The sequence below is a fragment of the Chelon labrosus genome (genome assembly GCF_963514085.1).
Source record: "Chelon labrosus genome assembly, chromosome: 17".
Taxonomy (NCBI): Eukaryota; Metazoa; Chordata; class Actinopteri; order Mugiliformes; family Mugilidae; genus Chelon; species Chelon labrosus.
In genome coordinates, this window is record NC_140350.1 from 1,136,407 (window position 1) to 1,157,885 (window position 21,479).

The 21,479-nt window shown below is 40.5% G+C and overlaps 1 protein-coding gene across 4 annotated transcripts; it reads left to right on the plus strand.

Moving 5' to 3' along the window:
• Nucleotides 1-1,442: 1,442 nt before the first annotated feature.
• On the plus strand, nucleotides 1,443-16,518 carry LOC311502760 (dixin-like). 4 transcript variants are annotated; one of them, XM_084565127.1, is made up of 21 exons: nucleotides 1,443-1,746; nucleotides 2,438-2,567; nucleotides 2,805-2,930; nucleotides 3,172-3,409; nucleotides 4,771-4,872; nucleotides 7,054-7,130; nucleotides 7,218-7,327; nucleotides 8,681-8,764; nucleotides 9,095-9,148; nucleotides 9,287-9,337; nucleotides 9,453-9,557; nucleotides 9,667-9,720; nucleotides 9,841-9,912; nucleotides 10,125-10,196; nucleotides 10,689-10,751; nucleotides 10,966-11,112; nucleotides 13,069-13,132; nucleotides 13,222-13,318; nucleotides 14,731-14,839; nucleotides 15,053-15,132; nucleotides 15,214-16,518. In XM_084565127.1, the coding sequence occupies exons 1-21, from the start codon at nucleotides 1,684-1,686 to the stop codon at nucleotides 15,221-15,223; spliced, it is 1,908 nt and encodes a 635-aa protein (XP_084421253.1). In that variant the 5' UTR covers nucleotides 1,443-1,683; the 3' UTR covers nucleotides 15,224-16,518. The 4 variants fall into 4 exon arrangements, with proteins under 4 accessions (XP_084421253.1, XP_084421251.1, XP_084421254.1 ...); XM_084565125.1 differs by having other exon boundaries at nucleotides 15,224-16,518; XM_084565128.1 differs by having other exon boundaries at nucleotides 15,590-16,518.
• The last annotated feature ends 4,961 nt before the right edge of the window (nucleotides 16,519-21,479 follow it).

A 21,479-nucleotide genomic window follows, 5' to 3' on the forward strand; every position in this document is an offset into this window, starting at 1 on the left:
GTAACAGTATAAAAGGCTGACAAAGCTAAGAGGGATGTATTAATGTGACATGCAAAGGGGTTGTGCGTTATGCAGAAAGCCAGAAAATATATTGCTGTTCTGGTGAGACTCTCCGTTTGTCTGTCTTCACCAGGGCTTTCTAGTTTCTAGCCTTGTGGGGGCCCTAAGCAAGATGCTGTTTGGGGGCCCCTAACATCTTAAGTTGAGCCACTCATGCAAGTTAAACTGATCAAAAAATATAATACAAAAACAGATTTTGAGTGTTTACTTTGAATAAAAATACAACACACAACATCTATTTTAAGTGCAAGAATGAAAACAAAACAACAGTGATGTCCTCATATGACAGATGCTTGCCCATCTCATGCATTGTTGATGAGGAATGTGATGATCCTGGAGCTTCCTGGTCAGGAAGTTCAGAAGATCCCCCTGGCTCAACGTCTGGAGCTCCAAAATATTTTAGAATTGCTCCTGCAAAGACAAAGCTCTTTATCAAGCAAAATAGATCATGAGTGCATATTCCTATTGTATAATTGCAGTGATGTTGCAGTAACACAGAAAATTAAAATGAAAGTTAATCTGATTTTATATAAAAAATTGTGATTTCCCTTTAAAGCCTGTACCTAATTACAAAGTTGTCACTTCTGCATTAATTTACACATTGGACTAGTTAAAGAAATAAAACTAAGATAAATGATCCAATGCCACAATAGTCTAAAATAATAAACACAATGCCTTATATTTATAAATAACTTAAAAAAACAAACCTTTAAAATATTGATTTAAATTATAAAACAGTAGCACAGTTCTAATTAGAGGCATATAAAACACACACTAAAACCCATGGGTTTGTTTTGAGCAATCCATAGTTTTGAGCAAACAACGTCCATCGCTTTTTAGGGTCCTCTGGAATCATTTCTGTTGTGTGAGTTTTTGAGTTTGCAGCACGTTTCTTTACTTGCATCGCGTTTCTGTATTTGTTTTTGTAGTTGCAGCGCGTTTCTGTATTTGCATCGTGTTTCTGTACTTGCAGTGTTTCTGTACTTGCAGTGTGTTTCTGTACTTGCAGTGTTTCTGTACTTGCAGGGCGTTTCTGTGTTTGCTGGTGTTGTGAGTCTATTTGCACGTGTTTTCTAAAATTGCAGTTCGTTGAGCTCTCTCGGCCACCGTACTTATTGGAAAAAAATAAATAAATAAAAACTGTAAGCAGTTTCAACAATAGCAAGCTACAGTAACTGGCTGGAAACCGTCCTGCCAGATCTTTACTGTTTTTTGACGGGAAAATCTTGAAGAGCTACCTAGGCTTAAATTTGAAGGTAAAAAAAAAAAAAAGTCCCTTTAGACTGGTACAAACATTATGGGCACTGGCATTGTACAACAAAGGTTACTGACTCACTGTATGGATTCCGGAAGTGGTAGTCAATATCAGTTTTATTCTGAAAATTGAAACCAGAAGTTTTGCACGCCATATGGTTCAGTAACTTCACATCACACACCGGTTCACGAGCCAGAGAGTAACGGTAGCCGTCTCCTCTGATCCCTCAATTGTCTCGGTTTGTTGACGTTTGCAGGAGTGCAGCATTAGTTAGGTCTGCTGGAGGTCTGCCAGTTGTTCAGGCTAGCTGTCTGACACCAAGTAAAGCTAACAAGCTAGCTGCCGTATATGCGTTTTTGAGTAAAACGATGATCGCCTCACTCTCAAGAGGAAGTGTGCTGGACGAGGTTCTTCATGTGGGTTTTAATGAGGTAACAAGCGTCACTAATATTAACGTGTGTTAAGTTCGGTTTGCTGTAAATTAGTAAGCGGAACACCGTTAAATTTGCTAGCCGTCAACCAGCGGAACATTGAAGTGCCTCGACGTCTTAATTTAGAAATATCAAGAATTCGTTTAACCAAAGAAATGTTGATCTAATCTTTGTATAGTCCAGCTCGTTAATGAGTAGTTTGGATCAGAAAACTGATAGGACTTCTAGACATGGTTAGACTGGATGATTGTAATAACGTTCGGTTTGGTTGTCCGGAAATAAAATTACCAGAAATAGTTAACTTTTACATAGCCTTTTACATAGCCATAAACAAAGCAGGTAAACATCACAGTTAGCGAAAATATCTCGGTTGTGTGCAAAGTGGGAGCTTTCTTTATGAGGTATCCCAGGACAACGGATTGTCACGTGACCGAAGGGAATCGGCAATTGTTGTGTGAACCGTGAGATACATTAGATCTGCACAGACCATGAAATCATTTGAATTTACCTAGCAAAACTAAAATTCTTAATAGGCTTACACTGTCCCCTTCTCCCCTGCCCCAACATAATGAACAAAGGCACTCATTTGTTAGGCCATGGTCTCTTATTCCATGGCCTTATTTGGCTCTGTGTTTGTGGATGTAATTTTCTATGATATGTTGGATTTGTGTATGTGATTAATGTATTGCAGCAACAGCTGGCAGCTTATGTTTCCTGGGTGAATGCTCAGCTGAGGAGAAAACCAGACCTGAAGCCAATCACAGACCTCAGGCACGATCTTCAGGATGGGGTAGTGCTCACACAACTAATAGAGATAGTGGGTAAATATACGTGTGCACAGTTAGAAGTGCATGTAAAAATGTCAATGTTAACACGTTTAAAGTTTTTTTTAAATAGTTTAATTATGGGCATCAACATCCATTTGACCATTAGCCAGCCAGTTACTTACACACATATTTGTATTGTATAATGTTTTAATTTCCATTTGTGTCCAAACTGCACTAATGAAGTGTAGTGTTGCTTATTTGCCCCTTAACTAATTCCCTTCAATTTGGCAGCTGGAGAGGTGCTGGAGGAAGTGTATGTGGCTCCACAAAACAAAGAGCAAAGCAGGAAGAATGTGGAGGAAGTTTTGCGGTTCATTTCCTCCAGACATATACGCATGCCATACATATCTGCAAGAGGTAAATCACAGAAACATTTTGCTGTGTTTTGCTCTCGTCTTCTTTATTTCAAGAAAAGATGTTTCAAATATTCTCTCATCTAATTTACTGTAATCTGAAAACTCAAATGACCCCAAAACTTTAACTCCTTTACAATTACATGTTTACACAAAACCAATATAACAAATATGTATATCACCATATGCATGAGCAGTATTTCACAGAATAATAAAACACTTATCACATATGCTCCTTTTTGCAGACATCGTTGATGGCAATCTGAAATCTGTGATGAGGATAATTCTGGCATTAGCAGCCCATTTCAAACCCTCAGCCAATCACAGGACTGCCTCTGGAAATGGGAAGAGCTTGACGAGAAGCAGTGCCAGCCCTAGCCACAACCCTCTATCCACTGTTGCACTTGCTCAAGGTGCCTCTGCTGCACTAGCATCTGCTCAACTTGATGCCTCAATGCCTGCACGTGCAGCACGTATCCACAGGTATGTTGGCTCCAAATATGATCAATGACTATAAATATAATGACACACAGGCACCAACTCTTGCCCTTCACATGAATACGTTATGTCATATTTAAATTACACTAAGCAAAAAAGACTACCATGTGCAAAATTTGCCAGTTACAATAAGTCCAACATCATCTGTTACACAAAGATGAGGAGTTGTGGCAGGACAGATTTCCTGTAGCAGACCCTGAGACAATGAAGTTGAGCCTTTTAGAGAAGGTGCTCTGTTGTCTTTCTAGTATATGATGGAGAGCGTGGTCAGGGTTCACCATGATTGATTGTTTGTTCAGCATCCTCCTCTCCACCACTGATTCAAAAGTCTCCAGTCTGCAGCCAATGACAGAGCCAGTCTTTCTAATCAGTTTGTTAAGTCTGTTAGTGCCACTACCTGCTCCCCCAGCACACTTCAGAGGAGCTGTAAGAAGAGTGCTGGCAAAAGATTTCCAGCATCTTGCTGCAAATGTTAAAGGACCTCAGCTTCCTCAGGAAATAGTCTGCTGCACCCCTTCCTGCACACAGCTGTGCTGTTGATCTTCCAGTTCAGTCTGTTGTCGATCAAGAGATGATATCACCTGCGGCCTCAGGTGGGCCTACACCAACCTCTCCAACACTTTCATCACATGGGATGTGAGAGCAACTGGACAGTAATCATTGAGGCCAGATGGAGCACGACTTCCTGGGCACAGAAACTAAGCAGGAGGTCTCTGAGAGAAACGGCACTCTCTCCAGGCTAAGGCTCAGGTTGAAGAGAGGCTGTAGACCAGCAGACATTTGACTGGCCCAGGTCCTCAGTATCCTGGGGCTGATGCCGTCAAGCCCTGCAGCTTTGCGTTAGTTAAGTCTCTCCAGCTGGATATGGAGGGAGGTAAACAGTGATCACTATGGCGGACGTAAATTCCCTCCGCAAATAATAGGGATGCAACCCTGCAGCCAGCAGTTCTACAGAGGGCTACAGAGACATTCCTTCACACGGACATGTCTGAAATTGCACCACTGCTCACTCATAAAGCGCAATCACACCTCCCTTCTTCTTACCCCTGTCAGTCATGTCTCTAATAATTATTGCACTGTCAAGTCAACAGTTTTTCAGAAAGAAGTACCCATATATATTGTCGGACCATCAGCATCTCATTCTTTGTATTTTGTGTGAATATAATACAAATGAATGACACTTTTTAGGTTGAAAAAAAGTGGCAAATGCTGTCCTCTGGTGGACAAAAATGATTAACATTTTCATGACTGCTGAAATAAGTGTCATATCTGTATATATTTAAACATCAAAACATATGCCGGTTCTTGCTCAGATTAATAACTTCAACTTCGTGTTTCTTCTTCAGTGGCTGGAGCTTGGATGAGGAGAAGAGTGTGTGTGTTCGAGCACTGGTAAAGCAATATGAAAGGGGATCTCCAGATGAACTGGACAATCCTCAGCCAAGCAGGTAATTTTTTTTGCTTAAGCTCCACTATGTTACATCTAAATAGGTGTGGAGAGAATCATTGACTTTGGTAGTTTGAATTTAAAATAATCAGAAGTGTAGGACATTTACCTTCTTCAGGCAGTAATTATAGTAAGTACAAGCATACATGAAAAAGCAACTTGACAAAAGCCACAGAGATAGTCATTCACATTTTGTCCTTGCTGTTGATTATTTTCTTTTTTTCTGACTCCCTCTTAACACCAACCTTCTTTTTTATTTGAAGTATCAGAAACCTGTCTTGGAATCTTACTAGATACTCTCCATCAAAGTATAATCTTAAACAGTATTGTGTGAACTTGTTAATAACTTCAATATAACAGACGCTGATTTTTATTTCCTGCACTACACTGCACACTCTGAACAGGAAGTGCAAGAATAGGGTAGAGGGATTCAGGTGGACATCATACCATACACCATAAAAACCAGCCTCTCTGTACTCTCAAATGATAAGATAAGATATGATAAGATAAAATAAGAAAGTTGCATTATCAAGCTTAAGTAAGTTCAGGAAAAAAACACACACACGTAGATGGTAGTGGAGATTGACTGCGGAAAGCATTACTGCTGCCAACTCCCAATATGAATATTGCACTTCAGAAAAAATAAATAAATAAATTTAAAACATCCTGAAATAGAGACAGATTTTTGTCTGGGCGCTGTAGGTGGTCCTTTAGGAAAGGGGAACCCAGCAGCACAAAAAAATTGCAGATGTTAAAGTGTCTCAGTTGTGTTGGGACAAAGGATCTCAGGTATCAGTAGCGCTCCATTTTGTAAAACTTAGTGTAGGGTAGAACAGACCCAGTTTGTTTTTACTCACATACTCCGCCATCTTTAACACCTACTTTTCCACAGTAGGCTACATTCTGTGGTTTAGGTGTGTGTGTGTGTGTGTGTGCGCGCGCGTGTGTGCGCGTGCATGTGTTTCTCACTGCCTGACAGAGCATATGACTTTGGTGCCTTAATACCTCATCCTGCTGTAGTTGAAGTGAAGAAAACACAGGCAGATGATTAAAAAAAGGGAATAATCGGCCTCTTATCTTCTGCAGTCACATGTCTGGTTTGAAGTCATGTTCTGTGGTGTTCTTCTTGACCAGTTTTCATTATTTTGATGCAGAGTCAACAGAGCTGTAACAATCTGATGTTGCCATCACATATCTGATTATTACTAAGTGGTGTCTGCTGCGTTGTTTGCCATGGTAACAGCTAGCTAGCTGGAGGGTGTGGGGCGGGTTGTGCCAGTGTGAGAGTTACAAATTGTCATGAGTTTGTCGAGCTTCAGATGCTAGAGGCCCACAGACAGAGTGGAACTCTTTGGAAGTGTGGACAGGTTTTACCATCTGTAGCCCACTATGGGGGGGACACAGATTAAATGGTAAGACCTTTGAATTGTCTTTGGTTACCTGAATATACCTGAATATGTGTGACAGTTTTCTCATTTTTATCACCAAAGTTTAAAGTGCTATGATTTAATGAGAAGATATACTGTATGTTAAGTGTAGCCAGTGGTTTTTCTGTAAAGTGTTATTCTCAAGAGTTGCTTTTTTTCTGCCTCTTCTGTGATAATCCCTTCTACTGAAGAACATTTTCAGTGAATGTTTTGTTTCTAAAATCAGTAGTTTGATTTTGGTTAATATCTTTGTTTCCTACCATTATTGAACTAAGACAGGCATGTAATAAAAAACTGAAAAAGAGGGAAGAAAACAAGACCCAGACCTAAAGCATACAAGTCGGCATTAAATGGAGTATTCTTTGTTACCAGTTCTTTGAAAAATGCTGTTGGCCCCCTGAGGGTAAACTTGTGTCTGTCCAGCTAGGGAAAGCACAGAAGACTTCCAGTACAAAAATATTCTTCTCACCAGGAGACTGTCACTCAGCTGAGCTATAGACAAGTGTAGCTCTTGACACGGCAGACAGCAGGAATATACTTTGAACACATATTTTGAATGGCAGTTTTATCACATATAAACTACTCTAAGTGTACTATAATAATACAAATATACTCCAACAAAGTGTAATGTTACCAAACAAGTTTGCAGTATTTAGTATTTTAGTATTTACAGTGCATCTTTGTGTTTTTGCTGATAGATGCCTATTTGCATGCATATCTGTATACTGAATACTCAGTCTTTTGTCCTCCATGAGCCTCAGCTCCGTCAGCCCTCTGTCCTCACCAAGAGCTCCAGTGAGCAGTCACTCAGACAGACAGCACGAGAGCAGTGGTATGTTCAGTCAAGCCACACACTGCCAAGCTATTTGATTAGTGACCCTTATTCTCATGTTTAGCACTGTGTCATGTATATGTACAGATGTAGTGGAGTCATCTCAAGTTGTAGTGGAGACAGCGTGGGAGGATTCTCTCAGTGAAACTTTGGAGAAGGAGGTGCAGGAAACACGTAAAATGGTGTCTGCTTTACAGGTACATCCATATTGAGGTTTCATTGATTTGAAGTCTTTTTTATTTCTTTCTGTACTGAATGCTGTATTGTGTATTTCCTCATATTGTGACATAGATAATTATTTTTTTTAAATATTGTGGGTAGATCTAGTACATAAATGGGAAACTACTTGTTTTGACATATCATCTCTCATGAGACAAACATGCAGATAAAGAATTTACTTATTCCAACCAGACAGAGATCAGAGATCAGATCAAGCACTTACATGTTTATCAAGGACTAATACACTGCCTGGCCAAAAAAAAGTCACCACCAAAATAAAAGGTCACACACAATATTTTGTTGGACCGCCTTTAGCTTTGATTATAGCACGCATTCACTGTGGCATTATTTCGATAAGCTTTGGCCTCATTCTTTGGGCACATAATGCTGCTGAACCTAGACCTGACATCATAGCAGTGCCCCCACAGACTTTTACAGTAGGCACTAGGCATGATGGGTGCATCACTTCATCTGCCTCTCTTCTTACCCTGATGCGATGGTTCCCCACTATCCTTCCAGTTTTTAATAATACGTTGGAGAGTTCTTAACCCAATTTTAATAGTTTCTACAATCTCCTTAGATGTTTTCTCTGCTTGATGCATGCCAGTGATTTGACCCTTCTCAAACAGACTAACATCTTTTCCACTACCACGAGATGTGTCTTTCAACATGGTTGTTTAAGAAATGAGAAGCTACTCATTGCATCAGTTGGGGTTAAAAAGCATGTTGCCATTTGAAAGATAATTGCCCATGCAGTAATTATCCAACAGGAGGCTCGTACCCATTTGCTTAGTTAAATCCTAAATGGCCAGGCAGTGTACTTTAACATTGAACAGACTGTCAAAGGTTTACACCATCGCTCTCAATCTGATTGAAATAATACTATTCTGATCATAAATTGAATTGAAGTTGAAAATATGAACTACTGTCCATGTAAACATAGCCATTGACTAACCTGATTTTTCTGATGTGTTAGTGTATATTTGTGTTTTTAAGATGTATATTTGTATTTTTTTTTTCCAGTCTTAAAATAAAAAATACTTGAAAAGAAGCACAATAGAGAGCAAGGTTCAAGGTTCCCCATACTAATACCTCTGGCTTAACTGGGACAGAACACATTTGTTTTCGGGAAGGAAGCCAGAGCCAGATCTCTGTGTTGCTCCAGTGTCAACTTCTTGTTTGGGGGATAGGCCTTGGGGGAAGAGGGATACCGTGAAATTTCCGGCCCAGTTTCTTTCAGCTACCAAGCAACTAATGCTTTAACTGGTCAGAGCTTTCTGAGCACAGTGACTACAAAGTACAATCTGCAGTCACATGTGTGTCTTTTTAAGGCTCTGCTGCTGAGTGGTTCTCTGCCCGGGGATGACCAGGACGTGTCCTTAACTCTGGAGCAAGGCAACACTGAACAGCAACTGGTAGTATTAATCTCTCACTTTTTAAATTTTCCTCGCTGTTCTTCAGCTTGATTTAATTTTCTATTCTTCTCTATCCTTCTCTCTCTCTTTCTTTCCTGTGTCACTCTCTTCTTCAGCTCTTTGTGTTCAGCATGGATCATATTACCTGTTCATAGCTGTGGCTTAATGTGTGGGTTTGGGTGTGTGTGTGGGTGTGTGTGTGTGCGTGGGTGTGGGTGTGCACGCGTGTGTTTGTGCACGCATGCGTGTGTGTGCGCACACAGGTATCAATTTCCTTTTTTCCAACTACATTGTGGGTCTCACACATCTCTTCATTCTCTCTCTTTCCAGGTAGTCATTCGCAGCCGTTTGGATCAGAGTATGGAAGAGGTTCAGGAGCTGAAGGTAAATAATTGTGTAGTATGTTTCCTTGTCAATATTTTCTGATTTAAAACACATTTCAACTACATTTTTTTCTGACTACATTACATGGAAACCACGCAGTGATGAATATTTAATTAGTTGTATTTGGTGTTGATTTAGAGGGAACTGTTGCGCTGTAAGCAGGAGATGAGAAACATGCAAGGAGTCAAGGTAGACCAAATCTAGATCTACAGTAAATTATCTAATCTTTCAGTTGACTACATTTCTAGTCGTACTGTATAAAGGTTTCTGAATATTGACTTTCTGTTGGTTTGTTCATGTACAGGAGGCCCAGCAGCAGAGGCTGTGCTCTCAGGAGGCTTCAATACTGCAGATGAAGCAAGAGCTTCTAAGAGCCAGCATGACAAAAGATGAACTCAACAACAAGAATGTACAAACTATGTTAATGCCTCATATAAATTCAGAGTAATATACTAGTTTGCTACTGTATATTTTAAGTATGTAATGCATTTACATTCCCGTGTGAACATGTGTTGTAGGCAGAGCTACAGTGGAAGCTGGAGGAATGCAACAGGCTGTGGGGCGAATGCAAGGTGAAATACTCCCATTTTACATTTTCCTTTTAACAGTTTAATCATCCTGTCACAGCTTCTGTTTAATCATTACGGACTAAAAATGAACCCCGCATATTCTCTTTGGTCGGCTGAGTGTAGAAGGACCTCGGACAGAAGGACCGATTACTTCAGCAATTCAAACACAAGCATGAAGAAAGCCAAAAGCTTCAGGTATGTTTGACAGTTTAAGAATTTTACAGGGAAGTTTAAGAAGAAACAGCTGGCTCAAATATGGCCAGCTGTAGGTTGATTAACATTGAATACAATTTTAATCACATTGTAGAGTGATATGCATCACTTAGCTAACCAGTTAAATAATAATAATAGCAACTAGTTAAAATTTTAGGATCTTGATGGTTTTGATGTTTGTGTCTCTTTGGCAGACTGAATTGCAAAGAGAGTTGGAGCATAAAAACAGCATGCTCCAGGAGCTACTGATTGGAGATCGTCAACAGGTACTGACTCTTTCTGAAGCTAGGTTTTATACTCTGTCCGCGTGAGAAAACTGCTATTGCAATAACATGTAAATATATAATCCCTGTAATTCCTGTTTACATTTGCACTTTATTCTTACAATCATGTTTATATCCTCCATGGACAAGTTAAACATTAATGGCAGGGTTTTTTTACTTTGTATTGTTCCATTTTTTGTTTTTTGTTCCTTAAAAGTATCTTGTACTCACACGTCATGCTGCTCACTTGTGAGTTAAAATTGTCCCCCGAGGACAAATAAAGTGTTCTGAATCTGAATCTGAAAATTCAGATATACGTTCAGAGGCTCTAGCCATTCTGGTTGCCTAGACGAGATTACGGTTTGACCATATGTTGCTTTTTTCTTCTTGAGGGCTTGCAGCCGCGCCCTCTCGAGCAGGTGGGCGAAAATCTATATGGCCTATGCCAAGAGCGGGCTCTGTATACATTACACAGTTGACATTTCTTTTCCTCAGTTTCCAGACACAGAAAACAATGGGTATTCACACTCTGGAAACCCAGCTCCATCTTTGTCAGATGTAAGTATTGTTTCCATTGATAAGGATGATAAGTCATTAGTCTGTTTTTATTTCACATGAAACCTTAGAATCTTTATTGTTATGTAAGGTATAGTTAAGAAATGCTGTGATGGGATCGTGATGAAATTGCCTGGAAAGCGGTTGCCAGCAGTGGAAGACTAAACAATAGTGTTTGTGATAAAATAAGGTTTTTGTGTTTATGTACTAATTCCAGGCAGAGGAGGTTCAGCTGCTCAAAGATTCACTGAGAAGTTTGAGAAACAATTTCAGAGAGCACAGCCCACAGCACCATACCCTGGACACCCTGGAGCAGGGCATCGTATCACTCATCGACAGACTGCAAGTTCTGCATTCACACAGGGTACAAATATTTTTTAAGGGTTTAGCAGCCAAAGCTGTTTGGTGTAAATGGTAAATGGCCTTGCTTTTATATAGCTCTTTTCTACCTATTGATACTCAAAGCGCTTTACAGTCACAGACGCATCTACCCATTCGCTCACACAAGCACACACACATTCACACAATAGTGCCACGCACTGGGAGCAACTGGGGGTTCAGTGTCACATGAACTGGTGATTTAGGACTGTGTAATTTAGAGGGTTAGCCGTTGATCCCAAGCACATGGACCACACGCTGAAGTTTCCTTTCGCAAGACACTGAACCCCCGTTACCTGTGTATGGTGTGTTTGTGCTTGTGTGAACGAGTGAGTAAATATGACACTGTGGCTGTAAAGCACTTTGAGTACCAATGGGTAGAAGAGTCCAATATAAATGCATGTGCATTATAGGAGCAAATATGGTTATTAGCAATATTTAATAATCATTACTATGATTATTAATTAAAATAAAATGATCGATTTCTTAATAATTACGGAGCACCACCCTGGTAATAGGAACCAATAACCACGCCACAAGTTCAGTGTCCATCTATAATTTATCTAATAATTTAGAACTCAGATTAGTAATTATATGATAACTATAATCAACATTACAAATAAATAGTAAAGTTGAAGGAATGGAGGTCTACACAATAGAAGTAACATATTCCCATGATAATCAATGAAAACAATATATATACACATCTAATCTAAAAGAATGAAGTGTGTGTGCGTGTGATCAAGGTGTTATCAGTTCAGGTTACAGCTGCAGGAAGTGGTGGAAGTGTGACTGTCAAAGTGAAAGTGTTTCACCCTAAAAGTTCACTTAAATACCACAAATCACTGCATCTGTGGATTTCCATGGCCTAACAAGTGCAAGCCTTTTAACATTTCGTAAGTAGTGTCACTTTTGGCAAGATGAAGGGATTTAAAATCATTCGTGGCTGATAGGGGTGTAACGGTGTGTGTATTCGTCCCGCGGTGTCACGGTAAGGGCGTTATGGTTCAGTGCACGCAGACATACGGAGAATACTCTGAGTGAGTAGCCAATCAAAAAAAAGAAAAAGTTGAGTCCTCACTTCAATCCAGGTGGCGGTAATGAGCCTAAAAGCTGCCAGCTAATGTCATTAGCCTACAGAAGAAGAAAAACAGTCTGACTCACTCACTGGTATGAGCCAGGTTTTGCGAGTCACTTGACCCAAAATGGTCCGATTGCTAAAGAAAGTGTTTCCAGTACATTCCCTCGAGACATAATAAAGCATAGTAAACACCTGAGAACGGATTATCACAGTTAACTGTTATTGCCATTTATCAGCTGTGATACATAGCCACTGAAAATCTTAACAAGTATCTTACATATGCCTAAACCTAAAGCTCAAAATTAGGCTGTGCAAAAAAAAAATAAATAAAAATGAATGAGGACAGGGTCACTACTACGAAAGAATATTTTATTTTCTTATGGTCTAAAATATATGTGGAGTAGATGCAGAGTAGGCTATTAATTCACTCTCAACATAGGCCCCAGTGAGATTCACTATCAAGAAGAAAAGTAATGGAGAGTGTGGAGTTGGAAGAGCTGCCAGCTTCATTTAAATCCATGTGGGAACACTTTGGTTTCCCGGTGCAACATAACGGCGATGGCACGCGAGTGGTGGACCGGACAAAGACTGTCTGCTGACGATGTTTCGCGGAGGTGCGGTACGACACTGGAAACACATCAAACATGCTAACACACATAAGACGGCATCACCCCGATATGTCTGTCACTAATGCGAGGAAAAAAACGTGTGTGCAACAAGTTAGTTCAGTTTTTCCGTTGTACTGAACCCGTACTGAACCATGACGCCCACACCGAGGTACGTACCGAACCTTGACTTGTGTGTACCGTTACACCCCTAGTGGCTGACTACATTTCTGCAAAATTCATCCAATTTATACAGGGAGGGGGGAAATCTCCAAGATACAAAGGTCAACACACGGACTTGGACTCCTGGCCTTCCTCAAGTAAGAGATTCTTACATGTACCAATTACACATGCACGCATATGCAGAATGTTTATGCCTTCACTAAGAATTTTTTGTTGTTCATTGCAGAAATGTGTCAATCCCACGGTGGTTCTTCTTCCTCTACAAAAATCCTTTATTTCACTGGAAAATCCCCAACTCCTTCCATGATCAATATACCGAAGAGGTTTGTGTGTGCGTGCATATTTGTGTGTGTGGAGGTCTCTTCTTTGTCAGACATTTAAATCTAAATATCTTGCAGTTTTCATGTCTAATGGGTAAATTATTAATAACATTACACGAGGATAGTGGACCATGGGTAGACAAAAATTACAAAATAATGTAAAAATGTCACAAGACAGCAGAGTGATATTGTCCCTGCGCACCTTGTACATCTCTCACCGTGGTGCTGTAGGAGACGACAGCTACTCCAGTCGTTCCGCAGCACTGTTCCTGTTTTCTATCCTCTTCACTCTGTACACCGCAGACTTCTGCTACTACTCTGAGACGTGTCACATTCAGAAGTTCGCAGATGACACGGCCATCATGGGGTGTATCAGAGACAACGAAGAGGAGGAGTACAGGAGCCTGGTGAGGGATTTTGTTGTCTGGTGCCACACGAACAATCTGCACCTCAAAGACCAAGGAACTGGTCATTGACTTTGGGAAGGACAGACCCAACCCCACACTAGTTCTGTTAGGAGCAGAGGAGGTGGAGGTCGTGCAGACCTATAAATATCATGGGCTGTGGCTAGACAACAAGCTGGACTGGACGAGCAACATGGGGCAGCTGTACAAGAAGGCCCAGAGCAGGATGTACTTCCTGAGGAGGTTAAGATCCTTCAACATCTGCAAGAAGCTCCTGGGGATCTTCTACCAGTCTGTGGTCGCCAGCGTTCTGTCCTACGCTGTGGTGTGCTGGGGTGGGAGCACCTCAAAGGCAGACCTCTCCAGGTTGGAGAAGCTGATCAGGCGGACTGGCTCGGTGGTTGGCATGAGGCTGGACCCTCTGGCTACTGTAGCAGAGAGAAGGACGCTAAAAAAACAAACGGGTATCCTGGACAATGCCAGCCACCCTCTGCACACGACCTTCAGCAGCCAGAGAAGCACCTTCAGCGAGAGGCTGCTCCTCCCAAGGTGCAGGACAAATAGGCTGAGGAACTCCTTTGTCCCCCGTGCCATCAAACTGTTTAACCACCACTCACTTGGGGGGAGGAGGACAAAAAGGAAAGGGACTGAATGACGGGGGGGGGAATGACAGTTTTCCTGATTTCCTGATTTCCTGATTTCCTGTTTTCCGGATATCCTGATTCTCCAACCCTTCTAACTAATCTGCAGTAACATGAGTGCAATAACAATATGCAGCTAATATTTTTCTATATATGCAATGAACAAGTATGTACAGTCACAATATTTTTTATTATTATTATTATTATTATTATTCTCTGGGTGTTGGGTATTTGGGGTTTATTTACTGCTTTCTATATGATTCGTGTATATGTATGTCTGACAGTGCTGTATGCGATGGAGATGTCAATTTCCCTGCGGGAACCTCCCAAAGGGATTAATAAAGTTGTCTATCTATCTATCTATCTACAGGCTCTGTGAGGTGACGCTCAAAGATGTTAAGACAGCTGTTGATCGAGAGGGAAACTACAGGTACCACTTCAAGGCCCTGGATCCTGAGTTTGGCACTGTGAAAGAGGAGGTAAAAGAAAGATGGGGGGAGAACAAGGCATAGATAATAAAAGATTACCAGTGCATATGATGCACACTGCTGAGAATTAATGAATTTTTTGGGTAGCAATATTTTTTATGAATTCCCTTATTCCATGGTTGGATGTGAATGTAGTTATAAGAAGAAGAAAGAAGTGCAGACTGCTCATACACAAAGATCATAGGTATTGATGTCTGTATGCAGGTATTTTTGGATGGAGCAATCGTTCCAGGCTGGGATGGAAAAATAGTGGCATGGGTAGAAGAGGACCGTGGAGAGGAAAGGTAACAACAATGAAGTTAAGTTTGTAACTCTTTCTTTATTCCTCTGTCAGTGTAAGGAACTCATTATCTTTTCTGTCCTAGGCCATTTTAGGTTCAGGATGGGAGGCCCTGACACTTTTAGTTTTTGCCCCAAGTCACTCTGATCTCAGATGAACATCAAGGCAACAGATCTAAACAAAGGCACTTTTTAGACTGGGCCTTATAGCAAAATATTGACTTGTCAGCAAGAAATTAGAAAGGCTGTTAATTAACCAGATTGATAGCCCAGCTCGTCCTGGAAATAACACAAATCTGTAACTGATGTCTAGTAGAATATCATACAACTCAGTGCCTTACACAGGAAAGATATTTTCATTGTGTACTTACTATTGTTAGGCTGTAACTGTCTAACTTTGCTTAATAAGGTTTCAGAAACATCATATCTAAAACCAAAGTAATGTTCATGTTTCACTTCTAGTTGAGACAAGATGTTTGTACAACCAACTGAAAAAGGTACATTTTTCATTTCTTTTGCATCACCACCAGATTGAAAATGAATATACAGTGCTATATTTTTTGCTACTATAGCAAGAAATAGAGAAGAAAATTGGCTTTGTTCTAGTTCAGCATAAAGATTGTCCACATTCTGACCTGTTGCTGACAGAATACACTGACCAGACACCTACTGCCTTTTCCATTTTGTATTAGTTGCCTATGATGGTGGTAAAAAGATGGATAATGTTCACATAGAGGTATCCAAACAGAAAAGTGCAAAAGAAAAACAAAAGACTAAATGGGATGCAAATCCAGATTTGTGTTTTAACATGAGTCTGTGGGACACCAGCATGCACTCAACTGAACCACTGTCAGTGTATCGAAATAATACTGGAGCTTTGATGTTCATATTTGTAACTTGATTTGTAAATTATTTTGTACATTGGTATTTCTACCGTATTCTAAAATATGTGCTGTTTATGACTTGTATTTCATAAAAGAGAGATTATGAGGTGAGAATGCTCCTCGTCCTCCCTGTTGAAAACATGCTGTAGTTGTGCATCGGAGGCTTCAGGGAGATGTTTTTTTCGGCAACTAATACTTAACCTGTGTGTTTATGTATATGTGTATGTGTATGTACGTATGTGCTTTCATTCTGCTTCTACAATCCCACCTGGGCTCAGTGTGTTTGCCTTCATTAACAAGCCAACAGAAATATGCATCAGTCTAGTCTTATTTGAATGCCACGACTGCCTGTACTGTAAAATGTACAAATTGCTGGTGAGATGGTTATTTAGCTTTTGTTTTTGTTAATTGAAATTTAATGGATGCTGTCTGTTTACACAAATAAGAATTACAAATTACCTTTGTTGAATGTATACAGATATTTTGAAATAAATTAAGTATTGTTTTTAAAAATATGTCACGTTTCAGTTTTTAAGGTGTATCAACCTGGTGAATATTTTACCGTAGATGAAATAACTTTCTGTCCTGTGATAGGTTGCCGACCCGTCCAGTGTGTACCCCGCTTCTCGCCCAGTGACAGCTGGGATAGGCTCCAGAACCCCTATTCTGTTGCTTTCCAAGTAATTTGTTAAGCTTAAATTGATAACAATTGAACATAGCACCCAGAATATTTCTATTTGATTAGATGTCTATGAAGGTTCTCAGTCATCCAGGTCATGGTATATCCCAAAAACATTTCAGAAAGGCAGCTGGACTTGTAGAGTTTTTTTGAGAAGATGATTTCGCCACTCATCCAAGTAGTTTCTTAAGTTTTGAGGGACTGGTGGGCAGAAAACAGCCTCAACACTGTATATAGTATATAGAAAACCCACTCACACTGACTACCATCTATTATTTTATTCCCATCACCCCCTGGATCAGAAACTAGGGGTCAACAGGACCCTATAGCACCGAGCGCAGACTGTACCGAAAAGATTGTATGGTAAGGAGAAGTAGTAAAAACACATCAAACAAACAAAATTGGGCCTTTGTCAAAGGCTCAAAAAGATATCCCAGAATGGACACAGAGGAGAAGAACAACAAGAGGAAGAACATTGCCATCCACTATGTCGCTGGTGTATCATAAAAACTCAGGAGAATTTTTCAGGAAACACTGCAGTCCAGTTTACTTCAAATCCGGTAATACTCTTCGACAGAAACCTGTTCAATTTTCAAATTATTATTATTATTTTTTTTTTTTCTATTTTTTTTATTTATATAGCGTCAATAACAATACAAATCGTCTCAAGACGCTTTACAAAAACCCGGCCTGAAACTCCCAGAGCAAGCCTGAAGGCAACGGTGGCAAGGAAAAACTCCCTTTAACAGGAAGAAACCTCGAGCAGAACCCAGCTCATATGGAGGGACCCATCTGCCTAAGGCCAGCCGGGTACAGACAGAAGAAAGAGAGAAGAGAACAGCAAGATAAACATACATCTGTCATAGATACACATATCTGACTAAAGCGTACATGTGGAATCTTATGATACAAACTGATGATGTTACATGACAGTTTGAAAATGTAAGAGGAATCATAGGCAGGTTGGAGAATTGTTCATTCAGGTAGGAGTGGATAACTGCAGGATTCCATGAAGACTGGGCAGGCTGATGAGACCACGACAACAGATGTAGTATGGAGCTCTACAGGAAACACACAACTCCAGGCCAGAGATACTCACAAGAAGAGGGGGGAAGGGGGGGGGGGGGACACAGCAGTAAACATTCTACATAGTAATAGCACAGAATTGCATGACTAGTAGTAGATAGGAAATTCGAGGGCAAGAGCTCTGTGCCAGAGAAAAGAAAGTGGAGGATGCGAGAGAGGAGAGAGAAGAAAGAAGGAGGACATGTGTTTGGTGCATCGTCCCCCAGCAGCCTAGGCCTATAGCAGCATAACTAAGGGATGGTTTAGTCCAGCCCTAACTATAAGCTTGATCAAAAAGGAAAGTCTTAAGCCTGACCTTAAAAATAGAGAGAGTGTCTGCCTCACCCCAAAGACAAAACATCGAGACAAAAACAGAGCAATATAGTTTATGCTATTCAATGCAGGGTGTAATGTACAGGTTTGTACACTGGGGAAACGAAACAACCCATCCACAAACGTATGGCTCAACACAGGAGAGTCAGCTCATCAGGAAATGATTCAGCAATCCACCTACACCTGAGGGACAAAGAACCCTCCTTTGAAGACTCTGCTTTCGTCCATTATGTGGATTGTCTTACCAGGGCAAATAGGACAATTGACCTTCAAAATGCAAATGTGAAGGATGCATACAAGGTTACAACTTTACCACCGCTGGGGAAATAAGATCACAATCTGCTCCTGCTCCGGCCTCACTACAAGCCGCTGGTTGCAAGGCAACCCATCACCAAAAAATCGGAAAATGGTCACCAGAGGCAGAGGCAGCTCTGAAGAACTGCTTCCAGTCAGCTGACTGGGAAGTTCTGCAGGTTGCTTACTAACAGGGGATCACTGGATGCACCACTGACTACATCAACTTCTGTATGTATGTTGTTGTTTCCACCAGAATTGTGCGCAGCTTTACCACCAATAAGCCATGGATCACAAGCAACACCAAGGCCCTTCTTAACCAGGAGAAGATGGCTTTTAAGGACGGTGACCAGGAGGAGCTGAAGCAGGTGCAGCAGGAACTCAAGGTCCAGCTGAAAGAGGTGAAGGAAAAATACAGATCTAAGGTGGAGAGAAAGTTGAAGGATGGCTGCGCTAAAGAGTTGTGGCACAGCATGAAGACAATCACTGGCTGAGTTACAAGAAGAAGAGCACCGTGGAGGGTGTGGGGGGAATCCAGCCAGTTCAATTACTTTTTTAACAGGTTCGACCGCCCTGCCCCCTCTACTGCTTCTTCTGCTTTGGCTCAGATAGCTGCTCCCCCCATGCCTCCCCTCTAGCAACACTAGACATAATAGCGCCTCACCATCACCTTCCACTGTCACTGCTGCAGAAAAGTGCCTTGTACCCACCCCTCACACCAACACCATCACCATCACTTTGACTCTGGTGAGCGGATAGCTAAGGAGGCTCGGTCTACAACACAGAATCATGTCACATGCAGATGTTCTCAGATGACACTGAAATTGTGGGGTGTGTAAGGGATAGACAAGAGCAGGAGTACATGAATCTGGTGAACAACTTTGTTGTCTCGTGGTACAGAGCGAACCACCTTCAGATCAATACAGCTAAAACCAAGGAGATGGTAGTGGATTTCTGGAGGTGTTTAGTTGGCTAATATAAAATGAATATGTCCCATGTGAATGGACACTCTGTCCTGACATGGAATGACTGACTGACTCCAGCCAATAATAAATGGGATTTATTATTAGTATTATTATTACTACAGGGAGGGAGGGCATGTTGTTGTAGTCTGCTCTGTCAGTTTTCAGTGGAAGTTGTCTCTTAGATATTTGACACTTAACATTATTTTAGCATTACCTAGGATTCATTTACAAAGTTTAGTGTGTGTTTTATATGCCTCTAATTAGAAGTGTGCTACTGTTTTATAATTTAAATCAATATTTTAAAGGTCTGTTTTTTTTTAAGTGATTTATAAATATAAGGCATTGTGTTTATTAATTTAGACTATTGTGGCAGTGGATCATTTATCTTAGTTTTATTTCTTTAACTAGTCCAATGTGTAAATTAATGCAGAAAACTTTAAAGTGACAACTTTGTAATTAGGTACAAGCTTTAAAGGGACATCACAATTTTTAATATAAAAACAGATTAATCTATCAATTTCATGTGCATGTTCACACCTGTACACAGACTCACAAATATGCAGACATCCAGTTGTTTAGGGTCATACCTGATGAATTACTATGTGTATGTTTTTCTTAAGTTTTTATGACATTTTGTGCGCCTCTAGTCCAAAACATGAGTTGGCAAAAAAATAAAAAATTCCCTTTGTTTCTATGTTAGAGAGGAATTAAAATAAGTTGGACAAAATTTTTTTTGCCTAGCAGAAAAAATGCGGGTCTGAAGGGGTTAATTTATTTTCAAGAGATTTGTTTTGGTACTATTTGTTTATATATTTATATATAATATTTGACTTAATTGTTTGACAATATTGCTAATGTGAGAGTATGTTCACAGTTTACATTTTTACATTGTGTAATACAACATTGAAAATGTTAGTTTCTCATAATGAAGTTAAGTTACCAGCTACCTGACTACCTCAGTTTATCTCTACAAGAAATTGTGTTTTTTCTTTTCCTCTATATCAGGGATGGGCAACTTAAATAATGGAGGGGGCCACAATTTCCGGAGGTGGTCTCGCCCGGGGCGTAATTCAATGTAGAACCGCCACTGCCCCAGATCATAGCAGTACCCCCACAGGCTTGTACAGCAGGCACTAGGCATGATGGGTGCATCACATCATCTGCCTCTCTCAGGGCCGGAGTGGGACTCATTTTCAGCCCTGGAGTTTCATGCCTCAGACCAGCCCACTTTAGATCACGACCTATTACATTAAAATAATGTAATTGGTTCAGTCAAAACTTTTGACTAAACCAATTAAGATTTTGTTCAATGGCAAAATAGGCAGGCTTATTCCGTATTACTTTACTATTACTAATGATAAAAAGTATAACGGGCCACTACTCTCATTTGGGCATAGAAAGTGGTTTTATTGGAACTGATTCTTGCTTGTTCACACACTAGCTCACCTGTTTCTACCTCACCACTGGCTCCTGGCTCTGCCTCTGACACTAAATCATAAAAATGGTCATAAATCTCAACACAAATCTCCCCTTTTTCAAGTCAAAAATTCAAGTCAGTTTCATTATTGTAGTGCTGAATCATCTATCATCATCTATTATCTCAGGGCATTTATCATATGGAGCAGGTCTACACCATACTCTTAATTATATTAATACTAATAATATTCACTTAATGAGCAATCCTACCTGCACACTCTGGACCTGTGGGCTCATGGCTGGTGCTTGGTGATGCATCTTGCATCTGAGGTGCTACAAGACAAAGTTTGTGGCCAGTATATGTGGCGTCGCATCATACTATTATTTAAATTATGTAACGTTAGGTTAGACAGGCTATTACAACGCCACGCAATTCATAGACTTGATAGGCTAATTAATTAACTTGAACGGTGCAGGTAAAGTTGCATTTTGTTCAACATCTTGTCTTACCCGTTTCATCATCTTCATTGGTCGTTTCAGACCGCGAGCACGTTTTATTGAAAAAGCTGCAGATTTTTGCACATTTGGCTGCATCTGTCTCCAGTGCTTTTCTCTTTTTAATTCTCGCTTTTTCTGCGCCACCCTTGCTATTTTTATTTTCCATTTTGCAAACACTCTTGCACTTCTGGGGCTGGAGCCAGGCTTCAAACACCACT